The sequence below is a fragment of the Eulemur rufifrons genome, chromosome 10 (genome assembly GCF_041146395.1).
Source record: "Eulemur rufifrons isolate Redbay chromosome 10, OSU_ERuf_1, whole genome shotgun sequence".
Lineage (NCBI taxonomy): Eukaryota > Metazoa > Chordata > Mammalia > Primates > Lemuridae > Eulemur > Eulemur rufifrons.
In genome coordinates, this window is record NC_090992.1 from 30,394,737 (window position 1) to 30,419,763 (window position 25,027).

Sequence of the window (25,027 nt, forward strand, 5' to 3'; positions counted from 1 at the left end):
ACACAAGGACCGTGTCCCTATGGCAGGACACTCAGTGGCTCCCACACCTGCAACCGAGCCGCGGGCGGAGGAAGAGGGAGGAACTGCCGAGGATGAGCGGGGCACTGCATCAGGAACCTCGGTCGGCTTCCACGCCACGCCAGCCACTGCCAAGGTCGCCAGACAGCACCGACCGAAACCAAGAGCAGAAGGCTTCACCGAACACACCCACCCTGTGCCCACAGACCTTACTCTTCCCATTTAACTGATCCTTCCACGGGGTGGGCAAAGGCCAGGGCTTCATGGGTTTATTGAGGACTGCGGGCTCTGGAATTAGAGCCTTGTGTTCAGATGCTGGCTCTGCTGCTAACTAGCTGGGTGACACTGAGGAAGCCATGGCTCCTTTCTAGTCCCCAGTTTTCTTGTTGGCAAAATGAGGATACTGACTTTTCCTACGTCACAGAGATGTCATGATGTCAAATGACGTTACACAGGCACTCAACAAAAGGGACGTCACACATATGAGTGGTCTTAGCACTAGTATTCATCTTGTTGGTCGTGAAAAGTGCATCATTAACTGACTAGTAATCAAATACAGTTTGATGTTTGTCTTTCCCACTGCTGGGCTACAGCTGGATGTCCTTGGCATTGGGACAGAGATCCAGAGCTTATCTGTGACCTCAATGATTCCCACGAAAGGGTTACTTTGCCATGGTGGGTTCACTTCTAACTTCATTTTGTAAAGCAAAAGTGTAGTCAAGTCACTCTGAGGAAGGCGCCGTGCCGGTGAGCCTGCCAGAACATCTCAGTGCAACGTGGCCAATTTTACCTCCAGCATCTGAATCAATCTCTGCTTCTTTGGCTGAGCACCAGAAGAAAGGATTGAATTACATTTAGAGACCAGATTTTATGAGAAACACTGACTTTTAAACCGGAATATCATTCCCTGCAGCAAGATGAGAGGCGTGTAGGAACCAAGACTTCCCAGGAGAGGACAGATTCATGTCTCCTGTCTCCCACTTACTCCAAAGCTGTGCCGTCCAATATGGCAGCCAATAGCCACGGGTGGTATTTAAATTTAAATGAATTAAAATTAAATAAATTCTGCTCCTCATTCACATGGGCCACATCTTAAAGGCTCGGCAGCCACCGTGGTGGCCAGTGGCTATTGTACTGGACAGACATGAAACATTTCCATCACCGCAGAACACCCAGCAGCGTCTGGCAGACAGCACTGCTAAGCACTCACCAGTTGAGCGAATCTGCCCCGGTTACATGGGTATACAACTCCACAACATTATTAGTGTCTCCGTGGGAAGAGAGCCCAGAGGGGAAAATGATAGAAAGTGACAGAGCCAGGACAAGGGTCCAGGACCTCAAGCCCCTGGTACAGTACCTCACAGACCAGATGAGGGAGGAAATGCAAGATGCCCACAGAAAGAGGGAGGATGGGGGGCTGGCGGATCAGCAGAAAGAGCCTGCCCGTGAAGAACTGGGAGGGTCGATGCCCAGGTTAGCTTTCCTAGGGACCCGCCACACCCCCCCCCAAGTGTTTGGCAGAGAACCCTGCATACGCTCAGCCTTGACCTCTTTCTGCTTCGTCAAAGGGAACTGGACGAGGGTTTCAAAGCCTGATAACAAAAGGGTCCAAGGATATGGAGTCTCAGATCCACCTCTGGCCACGTTTGGTACCCAGGGGCAATCCTTCCTTATTCCTTCTTCTGTTAATCACCCATAATGCAATTCCCATGAACATCTGCACTGATCTCAAGGCTTTGGAAAGCGGACAAAGAGTGTAGGCTTTTTGCCCTGCAAGTTAAAAACAGTCCGTTTCAGCTCTTAATTATTTCTAAATAAACAGAGTTTGAGACATCCCCAAACCTTGAGGGTTGAATTTGAAAAAAAAAAATTGGAGGTAAAAATTGGAGGTGGATGACGAAATGGCTGTCTCACAATGGGTGATCTAATGCTTAACAAGAGCTGATCTGCTATGTGACCCGGACTAAGACGCTTGCCCCCTCTGGGGTCTGGATCTCCACGTGCCTAAGGTCAGCCTCACGGTGACGGCTCCGGGTGTTCCACTGGGGTGGAAACTGCACTGGGGCAGCAGGCAGGTGGACTAAGCCCCAGGGACAGGGCGGTAGAGGAATGTGGTTAAGAGACCGGCCTCTGGACTCAGAATGCCCAGGCTGCAATCCCAGCCCCACCGCTAAGTGGCGAGTTACTCAAACTCTTTGAGACTCGTGTCCCCAACTACTAAATAGGAATGGTCACATGAAATCATTGATGTAAAGAACTTAGAGCACTGGAAGCACGTAATGAATGCTCAGTGTTCACTAGTATCATCACCAGTCCCTGCTCCATAACAAGCTGTGTGGCCCAGGGCAAATCAGCTCACCATTTTGAGCCTCAATTCATCTCCCTGTGAAATATGGTGACTGTATTAATACTGACAATCTCTGAAGTCTCGCCCAACTCTGAAATCCTAACGAACTGTACAATCCAGCGCGGGTCACTTAGGATGTGACCTGGGATATGCTCCTCAGCTCACTGACAACAGGGGAGCTCCGTGTGCTGCTCCAGAGTGGCACAGAGGAGCGATGGGACTCCTTTCCTGGAACTTATGGTGCTCCAAAAAGGCAGCTTCTAGCCCACCTGGTTTTGTATCCATAAAGGAGGGAGTATGAGTTATTCCTCTGGTGCCAGCCCCTTGAGTGTCTCCACGGATGCTCACACCCACTCAAGAGAAGGGAGGCCCTTATTATCAGAGAAAATTAGCCCCCGGTAGGAGACCAGTCAGGCAACCTGCCCTGCCCGCCCCCAGCCCTGAGAGTCAGTCACCTCCCCACCCTCTCTCATATTAACCCGGGAGGTCATATGGGCACTTCATGAAAGAGTTAAGTGGAATCAGATATGTTCTACTCTGTGATAAGAGTTAAGTGGAAAGAGAAACAGAAGTTTGAGGGATCAGAATATTTTATCTGATTAGACAGAGATCTTCCACTTCATCATGATATTTTATAAGTAATCTAAAAACTTCTTGTTCTTACTACTACATAAGTAGTATGCCTTCTACATAAGATAAGTATGCCTAATAAAAATATTGTTGTTTTTTTTTTTTTCTGAGACAGAGTCTCGCTCTGTTGCCTGGGCTAGAGTGCCGTGGCATCAGCCTAGCTCACAGCAACCTCAAACTCCTGGTCTCAAGCGATCCTCCTGCCTCAGCCTCCCGAGTAGCTGGGACTACAGGCATGTGCCACCATGCCCGGCTAATTTTTTATATATATATTTTTAGTTGTCCGGCTAATTTCTTTTTACTTTTTTAGTAGAGGCGGGGTCTCGCTCTTGCTCAGGCTGGTCTCGAACTCCTGAGCTCAAACTATCCGCCCGCTTCCGCCTCCCAGAGCGCTAGGATTACAGGCATGAGCCACCACGCCTGGCCTAAAAATATTCTTAATAGAGGCCAGGTACAGTGGCTCATGCCTATAATCCCAGTAATTTGGGAGGCCAAGGTGGGAGGATTGCTTGAGGCCAGGAGATCAAGACCAGCCTGAGCAACAAAGCAAGATCCTGTCTCTACAAAAATTAAAAAAGTTAGCCAGGCACAGTGGCATGTATCTATGGTCCCAGCTACTCAGGAGCCTGAGACAGGAGGATCACTTGAGAACAGAAGTTTGAGGCTGCAGTGAGCTATGATGAAGCCACTGCACTCCAGCCTTGGCAACAGGGGGAGACCCCGTCTCAAAAAAAAAAAAAAAAAAAAAAATTCTTAATAGAGATTTTATAAAGAGGCAAACATTTCTCTTCTCTTAAAGCCAGGACCACAGGGCTGCAAAGAGAAGTCCCTCTTCCTGTCCTAGCTGGACTGGACATCACAACTGAACCCTAATTAAAGCCTGACAATGCAGAAAGCAAAAAGGGTGAGCCTCCCACTAATACAATGGGGCAAGAGGAAGAGAAGGATGCCCAAACTGAACTGGAATAAAAAGCCCCCAGAGTTCAACAGCAGAGGTGTCTGTTTTGCCACCATGCAAAATGGCTTTAACTTAATTGCAGAGGCAGCAATCAACTATTTAGAAGGATGCGGGGGCAACTAAGACCGCTTCCAGAACTATGTCTTTAACTCAATAAAGTAGAGATCTCAGGAAGCAGCCAACTGAGAACACCCCTCACCCCACTCTCCCCTACTTCCCTCCTAAAAAAAACCCCACCCCATCCGAAGAGGAAGACAGCGTATTCCCAACTGCAGTTCCACAGCCCTGCAGCAGCTCAGCTGTGGGGCGTACGGAAAGGGCGTACTGAGGACAACCTAAGCCAGACCACACGATTAGTCAAGAGGGCTCCAACAGTATTACAACACGGCTTCCCTTCGGGTTAAGACTAAGGATATGATCTTGACAACCGCTGAAGCAACATGAGGCAAACGGTCATATTCAAAGAAGGAACTGATTGGGATCCTGGAGCTTGTGGTTTTGAACCAGCATCAGAAAGAGCTGACTTACGCACAAGAGAAGAGAAAAGCACTTACGAGAACACACATATACTTACAGAAATACCTCAGACATTTACAGCTCTTGTGTTGGGGGTTTCTTTCTGCTATTTTGTTAATGTTATGGTTGATGCTGTTCCTTTTAAATGTCTAGATATCTGTCTTTAAAATTAACAACAGACGAAGGTGGCAGAGGAGGGAGAAAAAAAAATTAACAATAATCTTGGACAGATACAAAATTTGATTTAGTGGAGGTATAAATAAAAAACTACAAAAGCAAGGGAAACAACCTACATGTCCAACATTAAAGGAGTAGTTTAGTAAATATGATCCACCAATGCGATGGAATATCATGCAGTCATGAAAATATTAATGAACAATATGTATATTCACGATATAAGATCAAAATGCAAAAGACAAAGTTATGTGTACACTGTGATTGCAACTAGTTTTACAACGCACCCATGAACACTAAGACAGAGAAGATAAAATGCAAAAAACCCAATTACTTTAAGTCAGTAGGATATATGAGAATTTCTTCTTCTTTTATTCCCAAATGTTTTTACATTAATTTTATTTTTTTAGAGTAATATTTTGGGAGAAATTTAAAATCAGGCCCAAAGTAGCTACATAGAATCACAGAATTTTAGGGTTGGGAAAAACCTCGGCGATCAGATAGCCATCATATCTCACAGCTGAGGAAGCTGAGGCCTTGTGGGGGTTCCTGGGGGCCCAAGGTTGCACAGCTAATGAATGATGCTGCTCTCCTTCACTGCAGCTGCAAGACTGAACGTGTGAGAGGCCAAAAGATACCGAGAAGCCACTCTGTTTGGACCAGGAAGCTTCATGCTCTAAAAGGTCTGACTGCTGGAATGTTTTGCAGCTCCATGTTCCAGTTTGAACAGGCCTCTTAATTGATATAGTTTTATGTTATTATATCTTCAATAAAAGGTTTCCGAAATTCTCATACCTAACTCAAGTAAGATGTTTCACAGGGCAAATGTCACAGAGAAATAGTATGAATCATTGTTGAACAAATTGTTGCCCCCAGGGAATTAAAAAAAAAAAAAAAAAATTTATCCTACACCTCCCGACTCCCCCAGCCTCTTCCAGCTTCTTCTCCACAAGGTGGCACATAGGTGACCTGCTAAGTCTGCATTTCCAAAAATATGGGCTGGAAGTAAATATTGTTCCTATGAAATCGCAACAAAAAGAGGACCATTCTCTGAAATGCTTGTTTTCCCGTCTCCTCCTCTCCAACAGTCTGAAATTAAGCATCAAAAAGTAGTCATCAACTATAGTCATCTTTGGGGGCTGGGGGAGAATGGTGAGAAAGCTGAATTCCAAGGTGGGAAAAAAAACCCAAGGCTAGACCAAATCCCCCCATTCTCCTCGGGGATGGAGGGGGAGGAGGAGGAGGCAAGTTGGGGAAAAGACAGGAAAACACCAGAAACTGCAATAAAATAAGCTGCCATTAAAATGTATGGGTATAATTGAAAAAAAATCAGCTACATCAAAGATTTAACATCACAAAGGAATCAAGCTTGTGCCGAAAGATCTGACAGGGCAGAGAAGCAAGAACAAAATGAACTCACATAAATACATTTCAGTTGGTGCTACAATGAAATGCCCCTACTGATTCCCACAATTACTTCAAAGTCTCCAGGGAAGGTCAGAAGAGGCCAGAATGCTCTCAGAGACGAAGAGGCTGCCTGCTTGAATAGGATGGCAACGCAATGCCAAATCACAAGAGATCACAGGAGAAAGGAAAAATGACCGCATGCACTTGAAGATCAAAAGCAGCCTGTTTGCTTTGAGCACTGCGCTGTAGAATGGAGGCAAGACCCACGGACAGAGCCAGGAAAGTGCAGCAAACACCAAGAGGCATCTAAGGATAGCACGAGGTCTGGGAATCAGCGAGTGCGGCCTCCGGTGGGGCACAGCGGGGACGAACCTGGCAGGAAGTGTGGCATATGCTACAAGAGGGCGAAGCCAGGCTGGAGAGGAAGGCGGGGCAGTGAGAGGAGTCAGGAGGGCCGTGTCACCGCCCCAGCTCGACAGGGGCAGGGAGCAGGAGCTGTTTCAGTCAGAGACAGCACATGTTACCTAGACAGACCTGCTTTTTCTAAAGGAGCCACTTTGAAAAAAAAAAAAAAAAAAAAAGCAAATTATTTGAACTATCCCCATCCTTTCTTCCAGCACCCTTTGGATTCAAGAACTGGGCTCTCAGAGTGGACATTACAAACACTGTACAGGTGGACGCTGTCTTCTCAACACTTAGAGCTGTTCTATCCACGGAGGAAACCTGCACATCTGAATCGAAGCATGGAGAATTGCTGGTACAAGACAGGATTAGAATCTGGAGTCCAAACATCCTGTCTTCCCCAGCACACATTAAAGCCTATCATATCCTTTCCAGTGGCTCTGGGAACAGCAGCTGGCTTTACACAGTCCTGGGCCCTGGATTAGCTGCTGTCTGGGCTGTTTCTAGGCTGGTCTAGGAGATGGCCTGAAGCTCTGACTATGAGCAAATGCTAGACAACATTCACATCTTTCATCCCTAAAACATTCAACACTGATTAAGATAAAAAAATCATACAGATCTATCTTTACTCCGAAGACAGAGGCTCAGACTGAATACTTTAAAAAAATTTCCAAGGAAGTCTCAAGATAATTATAATTATAATTTAAGCAAAGCAATATTATATATATATATATATATGTATATGTATAATGTAACCAAAGAAGTTCTTGTCCCAAAAGAAAACCTAAAAAAAAAGAAAAAAGAAAAAGAGCCAAATAGAATGAAAAAAAGAAAAAAATCTATGCTTCAAGCATTTCAATTTGGAAAGCAAATCCCCTTGAAATTTAAATTAGATATTATAGACCAATTTGTTCAGAGATTCTCTAGCCTACCAACTCACAGAAGCTGCAGAAAATAGAATAAAGAATTTACTTTTTTCGGTTATAATTTACACCAGTTTTCAACCAACAGCAAATAGGGTGATATCCTGCCTTTTAACTCACACCCCTTGGCATGGGGTTGGGGGAAAAAGAAAAAAACATAAAATGATAAATCAAACACCTAGGTTAATCAGTAGAAATTTTCTAAATATGTTTAGTAAGACCAACCTCAAAATGGAATCTAACGAATAAATTGTCACACCGGAAAAACAACTATGTGGAAAACTAAACAAACACGCACCCTCTATCAAAGTAACCTGCACTCATTACACAGATATGGCTTAAATGGCTCTTTTAGACTTTTACATCTTGTTTTATAGGGGACAGTAATTGTATGTGTTTACTCTGAATTATGACCATCTTTACAGCACTTCATACCATATCTATAAACCACTGTTCTCATTCCTGTGTCTTTTACGGCACATGTATAATTAATTCACTTCACCATCTGGACGTGCTCAACTCAGAGAGTGAGATGACGTCAGGTTTTCTGCTCACACAGCACGGGCGGCTTCCCTGCAACATCCACTCTCTCGCGTGCAAACCCTGGGGACTGGGTGGGTGCCCTTTGGGAAAAAACAAACAAGGCAATTATCTTGTTTTCTACTCACATGTCAGGCAGACGAGCACAGTGCGCACGAACAGGTCTACCACTAATTCGCAGTGCTCGGGCACCCGGGACACAAAGAAGGGGATGATGATCTCAGCCGGGACGTAGAACTGCAGCGCGTAGGTGAAAAAGATCCCGATGGAGTACAGCAGCTTAACCGACTGGTACAACCTGTCAAGAGAGCCAGGGCACCTTCAAAGGCTGCTCAGCACACTTACCCATCAGCGGGGAGCGTGCAAAACGGCCCCACTGCAACTGGGCGACACCTATCAAGGTTAAAAATGCACATGTCCTTTGGACCCAGCAATTTCATGTCTAGGAATTTATCTCACAGATGGACTTATACATGTGCACAAAAGCTTACATTCAAAATATTTCCCTGCAGCACCATTTAAGAAGGAAAGACTGAAAACAACCTAAATTTTAACCAGTGGGGAACTGGTTAGATAAATCATGGGATTCCCACATAGCTGTTAAAACACAGGAGGCAGGCCGGGCGCAGTGGCTCACGCCTGTAATCCTAGCACTCTGGGAGGCCGAGGCAGGTGGATCATTTGAGCTCAGCAGTTTGAGACCAGTCTGAGTAAAAGTGAGACCCCATTTCTACTAAAAATAGAAAGAAATTAGCTGGACAACCAAAAATACATAGAAAAATTTAACCAGTCAAGGTGGTGCATGTCTGTAGTCCCAGCTACTCGGGAGGCTGAGGCAGAAGGATTGTTTGAGCCCAGAAGTTTGAGTTTGTTGGGAGCTAGGCTGATGCCACAACACTCTAGCCTGGGCAACAGAGTGAGATTCTGTCTCCAAAAAAAAAAAAAAAAACACAGGTGACAGAACTCTACGTGCTATCTCCATAATATACTATTAAGTGAAAAAAGCATGAAGCAATAGTGTCTACAGAGTGCTACAATTTGTCTAAAAAAAAGAAAAAAAGAAGGAAAAAAACACTCCTTCACACAGACATATGACAATCTTACATTCGCTAAGCATCTCAGAAGGAAACCTAAGAAACCGGGAATGCGGTTGTCTCTGAAATGGAAAACCATAAAACTGGGGACTAGGGGCAGGGTTGGGGGTGAAAACTTAATGTTCTTTGTTTACTTTTTGGAATCTTTGCCATGGGCATATATCCTTGCAAGAATAAAAACAATTAAAATGCAACAAGCCTATTTATATCCTTCCCATCCAATTCAGCGCTCCTTAGAATCAGACGATGACCAGGCAGGTCCAAGAGGCCGGAGCAGAATCCATTTTTCCACTGCACCAAGGCTACCGTCCTGCAACAGCTCCCTGCACCGCTTCCCAGGGAGACTGTTAACTCACCCTGGGGTTTCCCTATCTTAACACTCCCGTAGAGGAGAAGTCTGTGATCGATAAGTGCTTATAAATCTGACTTGGTCATTAAAGGGATTAAGCAACATTCCACTTCGAACCAGACACTCATGTATTAAGCAGCAAGAACCATTTGGCCTGCCTTATTGAAAATCTTTTGAAATGTAGTAACATGCTGTGTGTATAATGTGCACTGAGTTTATCTGTGGTTGAACTTAACACCTAGAAGATGTTCTTATGCTATAAGCAGGAGAACACCCTTAGAAAGACAGTTCGGTAAAAGGTCTTACTTGCTCAGGCATAGATAATAAAATCTCTTTGGAAAAAAATCAGCTGGTGGCTCTATAATTAAACAAGGAACAGCCCCAACACCCTCTGGAGTGCTGGGAAGTCTGGAATCAGGAGAATGACACCTGCAGGGACAGCCAAATAAACTGCACCCAAATGGGGGCAGAATGATTCGAGCAGCTGGGTTTGGGGCGTTGGGAAAGGAGACAGATGCTCGTCTATGGCTTCAGATCATGTGCGCCGCTTCTGCTGTTCCCAATCCATGTATCTGCTGAGGAAAGGTGACACAGTGACACTGAGCTACCATTTGACTCTTCCCTCTTGGAAGGGCAGGAACATTTGGAAAGGTAAAAGCAGGTGGATACGTCAATTACCCTGATTTGACCATGACACACTGCATCCACGTATCAAAATAACATATACAATGTTATTTGTACATATGTACAATTATTATGTATCAATTAAAAATAATTAAAAAACAAAAGCAGGCAGCAAAGAAAGACCTTTTGAAAACAATGGTGCGCTTCAGGGCTACCACTTGGCTGGCTGTGCAAACTTGATTCCCAGACCCCTGCTGGTTTGGGTGTCCCTTGCTAGATGTTGGCAGTACGAATAAATATTTTTCTCAATTTGCTCAATCTGTCCTCACCCAAAGTCTCACTGACTGGAGGTCTGAAAAGCACACCCAGGCAGACCAGCCAGGCTGGACTGAGAGGTTATTCTGATCCCTGGAGCGCTCAACAAGCTCCTCAGTATCTGCCAACAGCTGCTCTCCACACTGAATTTTAATCTTCCAAACAGCATGGTTGCTTAGCACGCACCCTGTGGTATCTACCTCTTGAGAAAGCATTTCGGTGTGTCTCAGCGTTTCCCTGTAACACATCCACCAAGGAAAGAGAGGTACAACAGGACTCCCGGCAACCCCCGGTCCACGGTGAGATACTCCCACCTGCACATCAAGCCTGCAACTGCCAAGGGAGAGGCTGGCAGGGGCTGGTAACTAAATACAGGCTTGCTCTCCTCTCTCCCCATCTACTTGGAATAGTATAAAGTGAAACCACTGGGTACCTGGCTCTTCTGGGCTTAGGATTTCCAAGGGAAAAGATGGTCTATCAGTCAGCTGATCAACCAGTGGCTTTGGCAGCAGGGTCCACAGGACCTCTCACCCAAACACAGTGGCAGCAATGGGGGCTGGCGGTGGCCTGGGAGATGGTAGCCGCGGTGGGCTGGAGTCGAGTGGGCTGATGTAAGAGGTCAGTAAAAGGAAGAATCCACACTCTGACCCATTCATTTTTACAAACATCCAGTGCTCCCGGTTTCCCTCCTCCCTCACATACCAGCAGTTGGGCAGGTTGAGGGTTATGCTGCCTTTGATAATAGATCCAAATTGCAGGTACCCCAGACAACCCAGGCTGATGTAGAGGGCAGTGACAATGACCATTCCCCCATACAGGATGAGTGGAAATTTCTGGGGATCCTTCATTTTGTTTTCAAGAGGCAGAACCTATAAGAGAGTAGCGAGAGAGGAGAGAAAGCACAGGAAAAAAGCAAAATTAATGGCCAACAAAAAAATTAACATCTTCAGAAAAAAGTAACTTCTTTATCCCCAGAATTCCCCAAAAGCATATCTGTCCTTTACCAGACAAGCACACAAATTGAAGTTATTTCATCAGAAGTTATACTCTCGGGACTGGAAGGGAGTGCACAGCCCGCTGCCTAACCAGGAAGTCCTCAGAGGTCAGGGTGAGGCCGGGCTGGAGCCCAGGACCCCCGGCCCAGGCAGCACTCTGGCCTCCGCTGCAGGAGCCCTGCAGGCCGGGACTGTCCTTCGCTGCGTGAGTGCAGCTGCACGGTGACCAGAAGGCCCTCTCGCTCACGGCAGGCCCAGCTGGCCTCTAACCTGAGATCCCAGCTTCCTGCTAACCCGTCGAAAGCATGCAAAATATAGGTCAGGGAAAACTGCCACTCCAGCTCAACAGGGGCAGGTAGCAGCAGGGACAAGTTAGACCTCCGAGTTAGAGAAACTGAGGTGCAGAAGGCGGCATGACTCGGTGGAGGATCTCGAGACTTGGGAACTTCACAAAGCCCAGTTTCCAGACTCCTGTTTCAAACCACTGGCCTTTGCTGCCTGCTTCATCATCGCAGGAGACAGTCTTTAAGTTTGGCAAAAGCAAAGGAAAGACCCTTAATGCAGCTAAGGTCACGGGGCTGGGGAAGCAACAGGTGAAATTGCGACGGTCCTCACAACCTGCCGTCACCTGCACTGGATCTGGCATGGCTAATGACAAACACCAACACAGGGTGATGTCTAGCTGCCCCACAAACTATCTTCGATCTTGTCATTACACTCATTTTCCTGTAGCACCTGCGGCCACGTGGCACAACAGATCCGTGCTGTACGTACCCAGCACCACGACCCTACTGCAGGCCCAGTGCTTCGAGTGGTGCCACAGTTCTGCAGCTCCCTCTGGCCCTCAGAGTCCCCCCACCACCAGCTCCAGGGTCTCAAGCTGCAGTTAATCCATGTCCACTGGAAACAGCTTCTGAACTTACCCATCAGTTTCCTTCATACCAGGAGAACAAAGAGCCAGAGGGCAGGCGCCCGTCTCCCCCATGTCCTATCTCAGACCTGGGACAGTGGCATAAACCCAGAAAGCACCATGAACACACAGTGTGCAGCCTGGTGCTCTACCCTGACACGCTGGGCAGCCCTTCCATCAAAAACTAAAAGTCAAAACTGCAGAGTTCTCTCTCTACTGCAAAGATGGAAAATACAAAAAAACCTTGCAGTAACAGATAACGATGTTTACAGAATGACTCTGTATCTGCGCCTTGGCTAATGGAACAAAACAAAGAACGACTTCTGTCCTGTGCCTGTCCTGTGCCGTTAGAGGAAATGGATAGAAACTGAGTACAATGTCCCTTAAGACCCCAGGGCCTCTGGGCATCCTTTCACACCTTCTCCACCTCTTCTTCCAAGTCCTGGGTTTGGCACCCGTTTCTCAAGGCTGAAACGTGGGCCCACTCAGGCCTGCGTCCCAGCAGCAGAAAACCCTCTGTGCTTGAATTAAGGTGACACGGCCCTCCTGGGCAGCCGCGGGAAAGAGCACAGGGAAAGGTTTACAACCTTGGGACAAGCAGCGATTTACACGCAGTCACTCCTGAAGCCTCGCCCAGGATGTGAGCTTTGACTCGTTCCATCAGCTCCACCTGGGTGATCTCTCAGGATGTTGACACAAAATCTGTCCAGCTTCTAGGTTTTCTTAGAAGTAAAATAAGGTGCTAGGGAAATCGATGGGGAGAAAAAGAGATGCCCCGACAGAAGGGTCTTCCCCCTTGTCAAACCCTTGGCTGGGACAGCTACTAACTTTTTCAGAGAAGAATTCTGTACCTTTATTATATATTTAAAAAACAAAACAAAAGTCAAATTAGGTACAATTGAGTAGAAGATTTCTCTTTAGGAAAAAAATTTGGTGAAATCACAGCAATGATGGGGGAAGTTGAGCCAGGCGTGACAGCACACCGATGTTCCAGGGCAGAAAAATTACTCATCTGTTTACTGATTTAATAATAAAATCAATAACATTATGAATAAAAATTTATTAAACATTTACCATGTGTCAGGGACTGTGCAAAGCAGTTTGCGCATACCTCATTGAATCCTAACAACTACTAATCATTAAGCTCACTTTTTAGGAGCAAACAATAAAGGCTCGGAGAGGTGCCCTTGCACAAGGTCACACAGCGACTCTCTGGCAGAGTCAGGACTTACCCCCACATCCGTCCGACTCCAGACCCTGTGCTCCTGATTGCCGAGTACTATTGCTTGCTGCACACACTGGAGATGAGTGTGCAGTGGAGGAGTCTTGAACGTAAACATTAAAAATTACATATAATTTACCTTCAAAAGTTGAAACTGGAAAACTTCATTGGAATCCCTGAAACGCTATGCATTAACTGGCCGGTAAGTCTCAGAAGGTAATGTCTAACAGTGTTTCCTTAGCATTCCTTGAAGCTGACCTCGAGGACACTGAGGGCCCCAGGGAACACTGGCCCAAACCACAGTGCAACTCTTACCACCCCGATGCCTTCAAACGCAAAAATGGCCGTGCCAAAGAAAAGAGGGTAGGTCTTCCAGGACGCCACCAAGGGGAGGTGGCTGGGGTCTGGGATGTCCTGAAAGAGAAAGAAAACAAAGCAAAAGGCTATACAGAGATTCAACATTTGAACCCCAATCAGAGAGGTCATACCTTTTAATAAATCCAAGATTCTCCCAAGGGACAAAAGTCTGATACTTGACAAATGATTTGGGGACATTTACCCTTCATAGTTTTTTCTCTTCAGGAAGAGTAAACCCTACTTGTCTTGGGGAAAGACTAGCCCAGTGTTCTATAAAAAACTCAGATGTTGGAGCTTGCATAAAAAGAGTCATATTCTCTCACTAGGTAATCCCATCCCCCGAAATTTAATCCAAGTAGAAAAAAATCAAAAGATGAAAAAAGTTGAGCAAAGCATAACAAAGTAACTGGAAACAACCTAAATGCTCCCAAACAAGTGATCAGTTAAGTAATGAACCACACAGCAGCATTACAGAATAGTATGCACTATTAAAAAGTAGGAATTGAGATAACTAAGTAGAACATGAAAAACTGCTTATGAAATAATAGTGAGAAAAAAAATTTTTGATTTATATATTCACTATGATACAACTATATAACGAACACACAGATAAAACTGGAAGGGAGGGGGAGGTGGTGAATTTTTATCTTTTTAATTTTTTTTTTTTTTTTTTTTGAGACAGAGTCTCACTCTGTCACCTGGGCTAGAGTGCCATGGCAACAGCCTAGCTCACAGCAATCTCAAATTCCAGGGCTCAAGCGATCCTCCAGCCTCAGCCTCCCAAGTAGCTGGGACTATAGGTGTGCACCACCACACTTGGCTAATTTTTACTATTTTTAGTAGAGACTGGGTCTGTCTCTTGCTCAGGCTGGCCTCAAACTCCTGAGCTCAAGTGATCCTCCCGCCTCGGCCTCCCAGAGTGCTAGGATTACAGGTGTGAGCCACCTCGCCCTACTAGTGGTAAATTTTTAGATTGGTTCTTTTCTTTTTTCTCTTTTTCTTCTTCTTTTTAAAAATGTCTTAGCAATTAGTTTGAATACTTGGAAAACAGTACCGAGAGGCACACAATAGGAGTGTTGGAACATTTGGAAAAAAATAGCAAAAAGAATATTTTAATAAATAGGCAGAAAAACCCACAAGGCAATTGTTAACTGTAGGTACAATGTAAGGCTGTCCAAGCAAGGAGGTATGGTCACAAAATCCTCCACTCAACAACCAGTAACAGACTGAGAGGAGTTGGGGACGCAGGTGGGTCAAAGGCTGCTGTCCTTTTCAAATCTGGCTTTTTAAACCATTTGCATACATTGCTTATATTAAAATAAAAATTGGTTTTAAAATGATCTTTTACAATGTTTTAAAATTGATTTAACTATAATATATAGGTATTTAGATAAATACCAAGTATGCTCTAACAGGGTGACAGAATAGTATAAGGTGAACAAAAGGAAATCTATTATTACTCTCTATAACAGGCTTCTCTCTGAAAGATTTCAAAACAACTACACTACAGTCTTTTGGAAAATAAACATAAATGCTTTTCTTTGGACCCCTGCTGAGAAATGTTAGACTTCTTTAAAGAAGCATTTCGATACCTGGAATCAAGACAGACTAATAGGTATTTTTGCTCTACAATGAGACATTAGACAAGATTGTCCTGTAATTATTCCTGAGTCACAGATGTTCTCGGAAACAGGTGCTGTCTGCTGGTTAGCGGATAACTCCTGCCCAGGTTCACACGTCAGATCAGGTTGAGGTATCAGGTAGGGAATTTCACAACACATGTCTGGGGGCACTGTGGGAATGAGACTCGCTGAAGAAATATATAATTCTCCATACTTACTGATTGCTACTGACTCATAACCCAGCAAAGTGGGAAAAGTTTAATGCACAAAGAAACATACACATTAAAATCAGCTCATTATTAACAGAGCTCCCCAATTCTACAATACAGTCAGTCCTCGGTTGTCGATAGGTTCTTGGAAACTGCGACTTCAACTGAAACAACACACAGTCATTTTCTTCAACCTCATTTCATTATAATGATGATGAGGGAAAAAAATGATTTCATTATACGTCATTTCCAAGAACCCATCGATGATGTTAACTGAGGACTTACGTCAATTATAATAATAACAGCTTTTTCAGAAAATGCTATTACATGTACATATGGATTGTGAGATGTACTCCAATTTTGGTACTATTATAGCTGTGAAGACGTGCATCTCGGAATTAAGGCTATGCAGTGATAAAACATTTATTGGAGGTCCCTCTGGGCAAGGCACTCTGCCCACAACTGTGCCATTCATCGTCACTCCACATGCCGGAGACACAGGGAAACCATCAGGGGGAAGACCCCGGCCTGCTTCCTACCATGGCATGTGCATGACGGATATTAATATCAGACAGGCTCAGAATTAGGGAAAACATTCAAAAACATCAGACAGCAGGGGAATGCTCACGGGAAGCAGGGCGAAATGCCAACACAGAACAGTGGCAACGAACAGCAGCAACCAAAATGCCCAGAGGGAGCATCTTTAGCTGTAGGCCACACAGAAATGAAGCTGTGACAACACTATGGGCAGTGACCACACCAACACAGAGCCCAACCTCCTCCCCTGCACTGCACCCGGGCAGACAGCGCTACTTCATCACTGCACGTGGTGAGCCCAGAGGCAGGCTTAGACCTGCTCGCAGGAAAGAAGCAGGGACACACATCTGTCCCTGCTCTATGCACAGACATCGCTCTGGATGGACACTGCCGGTCAACTGGGACCGAGACGCTACAGGAACCCGAATTCTCATCCCAGCCCTCTGATCATGGCAACCCCTGCAGTCTAACCGCCTGCCACAGTTTAAAATTAAACGTGGCATGTGTGCCTGTGTACAGGAGGTAGCCTCACTGACTTTATCTTTAATGCTCATCTGCGTATATCCTAGGCAACCCTGAGAGCTCTGATTACAATGTGAAATCATGGTTTATTTACCCTTCCTTGTCTGATAATGGAAATGGTCAACTGTGCATTCATCGGCCCTCCTTCCAGTTCTATAAAAAACGGGACATGTCCTCATTAGGACAGTGGTGAGTAAAAAAATAAAAGATTAAAAAAAAATGGGATATGGAGAGCTGTTTATGTTTGAAACAACAGTTCTGCAGAAGAGTCAATATCTGCCACTCATCGGACTTACCATAACAAGGAAAATGCAGCAAATGATCACTGAGGATGTTAATCTCAACTCATAATGTCATTTCCTTAGCACAGGCGGTCCCTGGTTTTTATGACTCACTGTTCTCCTAGAAACCACAGCCGTGGGTGACTGGGTCACTATTAAGCAGACTGTGTGGAAATGAAGTAACATGCACCTGTCAGACTGACCAGATTAAAAAGATTGATTTATCCAGAGTTGGCAAGGGTGGAGAAACAGGTACTTACATGCTGCAGAAGGCAGTCTCTATGAAACGAGTAAATAGTTTTTGGAAAAAGGAACTTGGAAATATAAAATATTCAAAAGTGCATTCTCTTCAGCAATTACTCCTCTAGATAAATATCTTAGAGAAGTATTTATATTAATGCATGTCCACAAAAAGAAATGCATAAGGACATTCACTGTCTTAACATTTAATACTAAATATTATAAATGACCTGATCGTAGACTGATGGGGGAACAGCTATTGTCTGCGATGTTATGTACCAGTGAAAAAGGATGAAGCAGAGCCATGTATATTAACCTGGAAAGCTCTCTAAGGCACTTTCTAGGGGGAAAAAAACAAGGTAGATGAACACTACATATAATTTTTCTAAATTATGTTTAAAAAATGAAAACAAAATCTACTTTTATTGATGTATTTCTCTGCCTACTTACATAGCATGTAAATGCATTCACAGGATCTAGAATGAGACAGACCCATCACACAGAGGGGGTCCCTCAGAGGACACTTGGTGTGGGGTGTGGTATCCGAGAGGCATTTGTAGTGTCTGCATTTTAATGAATACGTATTGATGAATTATTTGGGTAATTAAATTTAAATAGCTTTTTAAAAGTTATACTTGTATTTGCCTGCTTTTACATTTTTCCTCTTCTCAAGGCTTGGCAAAATGCATTGTCTTTCTCAAAAATAGCCACGTGTTTAAGGGCACATTTTTCTCAGCCTAATCTTCTCATCTCCATACGGATGTTTTCTCTCCCAGTACCCCACAGACCTGCCCGCCAGGGCTAAGTGAGGGGCGGGGGACAATAAATGAATTGATGATTTTGACAAATAAATATAAAACCAGAGTTGATAAGGAATTACTTTACCGAAATACAAATTAGGAAAAAAAGATTTCTATTTCCATCTTAATATTTTTCCCCACTTTCCAATTGTGTACAATGATCACGTGTTAACTATCTAATTGGAAAAAGGCTAAACCGGTGATCTTAATGGGGGTGATTCTCAGGGACATCTGGCAACGTCTGGAGACATTTTTGATTGTCACAAGTCAGGGGGTGGTTGCTACTAGCACCTAATGAGCAGAGACCAGGGACGGGGCTAAACATCTTACGTTGCACAGGACAGTCCCCACAATAAGAGTTATCTGGCCCAAAATGTCAACAGTGGGAAGTTAAAAACCTCTAACCTAAATATGCCATAAGTCAGCAGTCCCCCACCTTTTTGGCACCAGCGACCAGTTTCATGGAAGACAATTTGCCACAGATGGGGGCAGTGGAGGGGTGGGGGGCACTCGGGTGGTGATGCGAGCGATGGGGAGCAGCTGCAGATACAGATGAAGCTTCGCTTGCCCACTACTCACCTCCTGCCATGCGGCCGGTTCCTAACAGGCCACCGACTGGTACCGGCCTGCAGCTCAGGGGTTGGGGACCACAGGCATAAGCAACATATAACTATGTTACACTGACTTGTTCGGTTTGTTTCCTTGCTATTTAACAGGAGGACGGGGGAGGGCCCAGGCTGGTACCTGCACAATGAACTGGAAGATCATGACCAGGCTGACCAGCATGCTGACGTTGGCCAAGAGGGAGAAGACGGACAGGGCTCGGAGGTTCCTGACGAAGACCAGCAGCACCAGGAAGGGCAGGAAGGAGAGCATGTAGAGTCGCGAGTCCATGATGGGGTTCTCAATCACTGTCTCGTTGCTGTGGCAGTTGTTGGTGGTTCCATTGGCCGCTTCTATCACCTAGAATGCAGGGAAGGAAGTAAAAGGAAAAGCCTCCCAGCCGACAAAGCCTGGTGGATCTCCCGCTGCAGGAGATTCTTGACCAAAGGCTCGGGTGTGTGAATAGGCACTTTAGAAGTCTGTGGCCGCTGGGCCGTCTTTGGAGATTTTCATGATCATCATCAGCAACCCACTATCTGAGCTGGGTGTGATCATATTTTCCTGAGACAGGGGGCCAGACAGGAGATGGAGAGGTTTCTCTACGTCCCAGGACTTCAGATGAGAATCAAACAGAAGACACGGTTCTAAGTAAAGTGTTAAAACCTGCACCCTTCTGCTGACCAGAACCAGTGTGGAAAAAATCATAAACAAAAATTTCACTTATCCCTTCCCATTCTCTCTCTCTCTCTTTTTTTTTTTTAACTAGGATCCTACCTGTTTGAAGTTGTCAGCCAGAAACACAAAATAGACAGAGCAGAATCCCAGCTGAGTGACAATGAGGAAGAAGTCCACGATGTGCCTGGAGATGGGGAAGGAAAGAATACAAAGATCATCACAATATAAAATGCAGGACTCCCAGAGGGACCAGTGTTTTAAATGGTGCTTTTTCCCAAACCATCACAGACCATTCCCAGCAGGTGCCAAAGATGAGCATGCCCTGGTAAAAGGAGGAACTATGCTAGGTGCCACTGGTCTGGGGCTTTGGGAGGAAGGTGAAGGAGGTGCTCTCTGTGTGGTTTCTGAGGTCCCCTTCCTGTCCCACAGACACCCTATACTGTCCAGCCCCTTGGCATCCCCCCTGCCCACCTGCCCACCTATCCCACCTCACACCTTCTCCTAGAACTACTCAACCAACATAAGAGATCAGGAAGTGGACCCCTTCACCATCTCTTTCTAGAACTTGGATCCAAGAACCAACCTAGTCTCACGTAAGTACACAGAAATAGGTGTGCCAAAACAGACTGCTGGTTGAACAACAACAGCTGGTAACAACCTAAAGGGTCATCAAAAGGAAAGTGATTATTTCCATTCTTAAATGGGATATTACACAGCAGTTAAAAAGAATGTGTTAAATGCACATGTGCTGATAGAGAAAAATGTCTAAGACATTCAAGGGAGATACTATGAATGTTACTGTTTCCCAATAACACAGTATGGTCAATTTATGCAAAAAAATTTAAAAACATAGGTATGTTTACAGACCTACAGAAAATTCCAAAAGGATACCCACGCAACTGTGACCAATATTTACTTTTCCTTTTCACTTTATGTTTTGATCAAAAAAATGCTTTTACCATGAGCACACATTTTACTAAAAGAAGGAAGGGAAGGGAAGAAGGAAGCAAGCGTGGGAGAAAGGAACATAGAAAAAAAAGAGAGAGGGGAAAAAAAAGAGAAAAAAAGAAAAAAAAGAAAGGAAAAAAGAAGTAACAACCAACCAACTTATGGTGTTCACTTGGCAATCTAGCTTCTCCCAGTCACAGAAAATAATTTTGCCAAAAGACTTATATAATCTGCATTACAAGATGAAGCTATGAATGCAAGTGACAGTTTCTTCTATGATCACAAAAAGGAACTTTCATAGAGAACATAGTTTTCATGTGGTTTAATGTTTTAAAAAAAGGATTTCAGCCCATGTTGGTATCGATTTGCTACATCTAAATACAAGCGAGGAAAAAAGCAGACTATTCCCCTCCAGGCATCTGAAAAATTACCATAAGGAGAAACTTCCAGACACTCCTACCCAGTTCTCGCTCACCTCGCCTCCCCCTCGAAGCCTTTCCTTCTCCTGTCTCCCTGTGCACTTCTCACCTGGCACAGCCAGACGAGAGAATCTCTAAAGTTCCTCCCACTCTGAGCACCGAGGACGTATTCCTACCTCATGACACTTTCTCCCTATTGGTGTCTGATCTCATCTTGTTCTCTGATTCTCTTCCCACACATCTTTCTCCTTACACAGACTACAAGCCCCTGGAGGGCGAGGACCACATAATTTACTGCAGAAAATCTCCCCTCCCTGGCTATTAAATGGAATTGTTTTGTTCCACTTATAAGAGAGTGCTTAAGTATATTTGTTGAACGAACGGTGAATCAAATACAATCACTGGTCAAAGACTGCCGAAGCTGGAATGGACCTTCGAGACCTGTCAGGCCAGGCCCCATGTTTTCCTGATGAGGAAACTGAGAACCAGGGAAGGGAGAGGTCACCCAGCTCACCATCAGCAGAACTGAGGTAGCACCCAAGTCCACTGACCCAAACAACACTCTTTCCGTCCCTCGCACTGTCTCCCACATCATGTCCCCACACTGGGAGGCCGCGGTTGGAAGGAAGGAGGATCGAGTTACCTGCCCCAGTGTGCATGGTTTCGGAGACAGGAGCAGGGGCTGGATTCCAGTCCGTACATCACAGTGTCCCCATAGTCCACAAAGGATTTGTTCAGTCTGGGGGAAGGGGAGCAAGAGCGGAAGAGCAGAGTATGTGGGTTAGACCATGACAATGACAGAACAAACTCAGCCACCGAGACCTGGGCCAATTCCCCATCTGTCACCCTGGAGGTACCACTCTGAGTCCTGTATCTAATGCTTTCGAGGATCAGAAGTGCTAAGCTGATGGGATAGTTACATCATTATAATGAACAACCATCTGGTGATTAGAATGTGGTGTCTATCCACTGGACATAAAAAAATTTAACAGATGACAATGAGCCGAAAGAGATCACAGCAATAGCCCGGGAAAGGGAGCACTGCCACAGTGAGCAGCCACCTGCAGTGTCAGGAACAGAGTGGTCTGCCTAGGTGCTCCCCTTTCAAGGTTGGTTACAAAACCCCAAAGGACAGTCTGCCACTCGAGAGGTGGCTCGGAGGGCTCTCACCTGTGGCAGAAGTGGCGAGCACATTTCACCAGGATGCCCATGCAGTGCACGGCCACGATGCCGATCACCAGCAGGCTGAGGGGGCCCATCTGGGGACAGGCATTGCAGGCAAAAGGAGGAGAGACAAACAGGCAGAGTTAGGGGTGAGCCCAATCAGAACATGATTTGCAAATGATTAGAATGCTGCTAAGGCACTTTCCAGCGACAAAACTTCTCCGAGCAAATGTGATCGCAGAGATAGGCTCTGTGAGATGGGCGCTATCTGAACTTCGAGAGATTTAATCTCGTGCAGAAGAAGGACACAGGATAAGTCTGTTCTGAGACGGTGGCAAATGAGCAGACCGGGAGGCTCCTGCGACTCTGGGGGAAGAGATAGGCTAAGAGATGGGGGGGAAGGGGGGTATTATCCCTGGAGAAATGCCAGATCAAGACAGACTGCACTTAGCTGAGGACACGCCCATCTCTGGGCTACCTCCAACTCGAGAAGAAACCAGAATGGCTTTGGACAGGCAGTCTGTAGGAGGTGAATCATAAAAAGAAGATGTAAGATTCTCAGAGTTGGCCACTTAGGGCTGGCACATGGAAGGGCTGTGTAGAAAATGAACAAACATTTGTTACTAACTCATTAGTTCCTATGATTGACAGAAACTGCTTGAGCCATTTTAAGTACATCATCTCTACCACTAAGTGAGCTCCACAAGGGCGGGAATCTTTGCTTAATTCACGGATATGTTCTATTCTAAGAGCCTAGAGCAATGCCTAGCACACAGAAGACTGTCAATAGATATATCTTTAGATAAAGGAATGTCTGAATTTTGCTTTTTCTCAGCTGAATTAAAAAGATATGTTTTAAAAGGAGTAAATTTTAAAAACAACAAAAAATTATCTCCCCAAATTTGTTGCAATACTTCCCTCCAGCAATGCAGATCCTTACCAAGATGCCTGCATTTTTCACTGCCAGAGGCAGCCCCAGGAGTCCTGTGCCAATGTTGCCTTTTAACAGGTGGATCAAGGTCTGGAACCATCTGAAGTGGAAAGAAGATAAAGGGAACATTAACCATCATGATAGCTGACTCTCACTGAGCACTTAGCACTATACTAAGTGCTTACTTACATGCATTATCTTATTTGATTTCTAAAACAACCCTATAAGATTTTATTTTATGGATGATGAAGCATTAGCTCACAGTCACGCACCCAGTAAAGATCTGAGCCAGGTTTCAAACCCAGGCGGTCTGACCCCCGAACTCACTCTCATCCGCCCTGCTGTAAGCCTGCACTCTCCGTGGCATATTGTGTTAACTGCAATGGCGGAAATAAGTATGAATAAGGTGCAGATCTCGGTCTCCAGAAATTAATAATGTCTCAAGGAAAACGTGGGGACGCATTAATAACCGCCAAAGACAGAAAGATCCCTGTCTTTAAGACAAGCCCAGGAACAGAGCGCAGGGAGAAGGGAGGCAGGTGAGGCTGTGTGCAGAGGAGAGATCTGGGCTGAGCCCAGCAGGACAGGCAGGACCTGCACACGTGCTGCTGAGGTAGAAGACACCTCTGGCAAAGGGAGGGGTCTGGGAACAAGACCCCAGAAAGACACGTGGGGCACGAACCAGAAGGAGCAGTACTTGGGTTTAGTGGCCACTCGAGTCAGGGTGAGGGTGAAGGTGCGGCGGGCAGGGAATTTCTCCTTTTTCTACTGGGACTGGAAACTCATCAAAGGACTGACAGCAGAGGAGTGGGCTTGTCTTCAGTATTTTCCATCCTCTGTTACCTCCAGAAGGATACTGCACTACTTTGCCCCAAATCACTCAGGATTTGGCTGCTGGCACTGTCTGGAAATTTCTGCCCAAATAACCTAAATCCCTCAAAACTGATGCTTACATACATTTCTTCAAATCTGCAATTCAGTAAAAACTCAAAGAAACTAACACTTGTTACTCATAAAGGCCATTAATAAGACCCAGCTATACCCCCTGGAAAGGAATTTTACTTTAATCTATCTCCTTTTAACTTCGGGAAGAAAATCTCTTGGTCTTCCTGCTGTCCCCAACCTTTTCAGGAAAGATCAAGGGAACTACATTCACTCTCAGTGAGATGAGGTTAAGTGCTCTCCTGCCCATTCTGAGGATTATAAGTGCCCATTACCAGTAGCAGGATAATGGGCCTATTAAATTTCTATCTTAGCAAATGTGTAATCCACTTAAGGGCAAAGGTAGGCATTATACCAAGCCCACTGCCTACCAGAGATCACCCCCTGGGAGTCTGGGTCCCTCTGGCCCTGGCTCTGCCTCGCCTCCAGATAATAATTCCCTCCCTCCCTTCTCTGGCCCCGTTGTCTCCTCGGTAAAGACAGAGGTCTTTATAGAGGTCTTCTCCACGGTGCCTTCAGCTCAAACACCAGGATTCTAGGCAGTTGACCACAATGACTCTTTTTAATAGACAGCCCAAGCTGGGATTAGCCCATGCTACGTGAGTATCACAGAATCAACTTCATGGACTGCCCAGTCTTAACTGCAAGGGTGAACTCTTTCTGGAAAGGGAAAGGAGGAGCCCAGATCTCTGGAGTTCCATTTATGCTCCATCAGTAGCTTTTAGACTTCCTGGTCTCAGGACCAGAAATTTATTCTCTGATAAATTCTCTGATAAGGGTCCTGAAGAATTTATCAGCAAATAAAGGGGTCCTGAGACCAGAGATGATGCTTATGGGGATTGTACCTGCTGATGTATACTATATTAAAAAACTAAAACTGAGAAACTTTAAAGATATTTAATTAAAAATGGCAATAAGTTCATTATATGTTAATATAAATAACACATCTTTTTTAATGAAAAAGAACTCCATTTTCCAAAAAGGAAAATGTGAGAAGAATGGTTCTGTCTTACTATTTTTCCCCCAAAATCTCTTTAATGTTTCACATAACAGAAGACAGCTGGATTATCTGCTTCTAAGTTCAATCTACTGTGATATATTGTTTTGGTTGAAGTATATGAAAAATATGTATTCTCTCATAGACATGGAATCAGAAATGGAAGGAGTATTTTAATAGCCTCTTCAGACAATTATGGTAATTTTTCTTTGACACTACTCCAGAACGCAACACATGCTAGTTTCTTAGAAGTTAGCTGCAGTGTAGAAGCTGAACTTTCCATACTCTATTATGTTAAAATCCATTGATGTTCTTGCTCTTTCGATGGATCTTTTACCCATGCAAAATTTCCTAAC

At 45.0% G+C, this 25,027-nt stretch overlaps 1 protein-coding gene across 2 annotated transcripts in view; it reads right to left on the reverse strand.

Moving 5' to 3' along the window:
- The window catches only part of LOC138392955 (proton-coupled amino acid transporter 1), a 43,207-nt gene that overhangs the window by 4,987 nt on the left and 13,193 nt on the right, over positions 1-25,027 (reverse strand). The window contains exons 3-11 of one of the 2 annotated variants that reach the window (XM_069483908.1): positions 22,742-22,832; positions 21,808-21,896; positions 21,281-21,376; positions 19,370-19,454; positions 18,737-18,955; positions 13,740-13,838; positions 11,000-11,166; positions 8,044-8,213; positions 7,414-7,499 (exon numbers count right to left, since the gene is read on the reverse strand). In XM_069483908.1, coding sequence (XP_069340009.1) covers positions 7,492-7,499; positions 8,044-8,213; positions 11,000-11,166; positions 13,740-13,838; positions 18,737-18,955; positions 19,370-19,454; positions 21,281-21,376; positions 21,808-21,896; positions 22,742-22,832 — 1,024 coding nt within the window. In that variant the 3' untranslated portion in view covers positions 7,414-7,491. Of the gene's footprint in view, positions 1-7,413; positions 7,500-8,043; positions 8,214-10,999; positions 11,167-13,739; positions 13,839-18,736; positions 18,956-19,369; positions 19,455-21,280; positions 21,377-21,807; positions 21,897-22,741; positions 22,833-25,027 lie in introns of those variants that run through there. The other variant, XM_069483907.1, reaches the window with a different exon arrangement.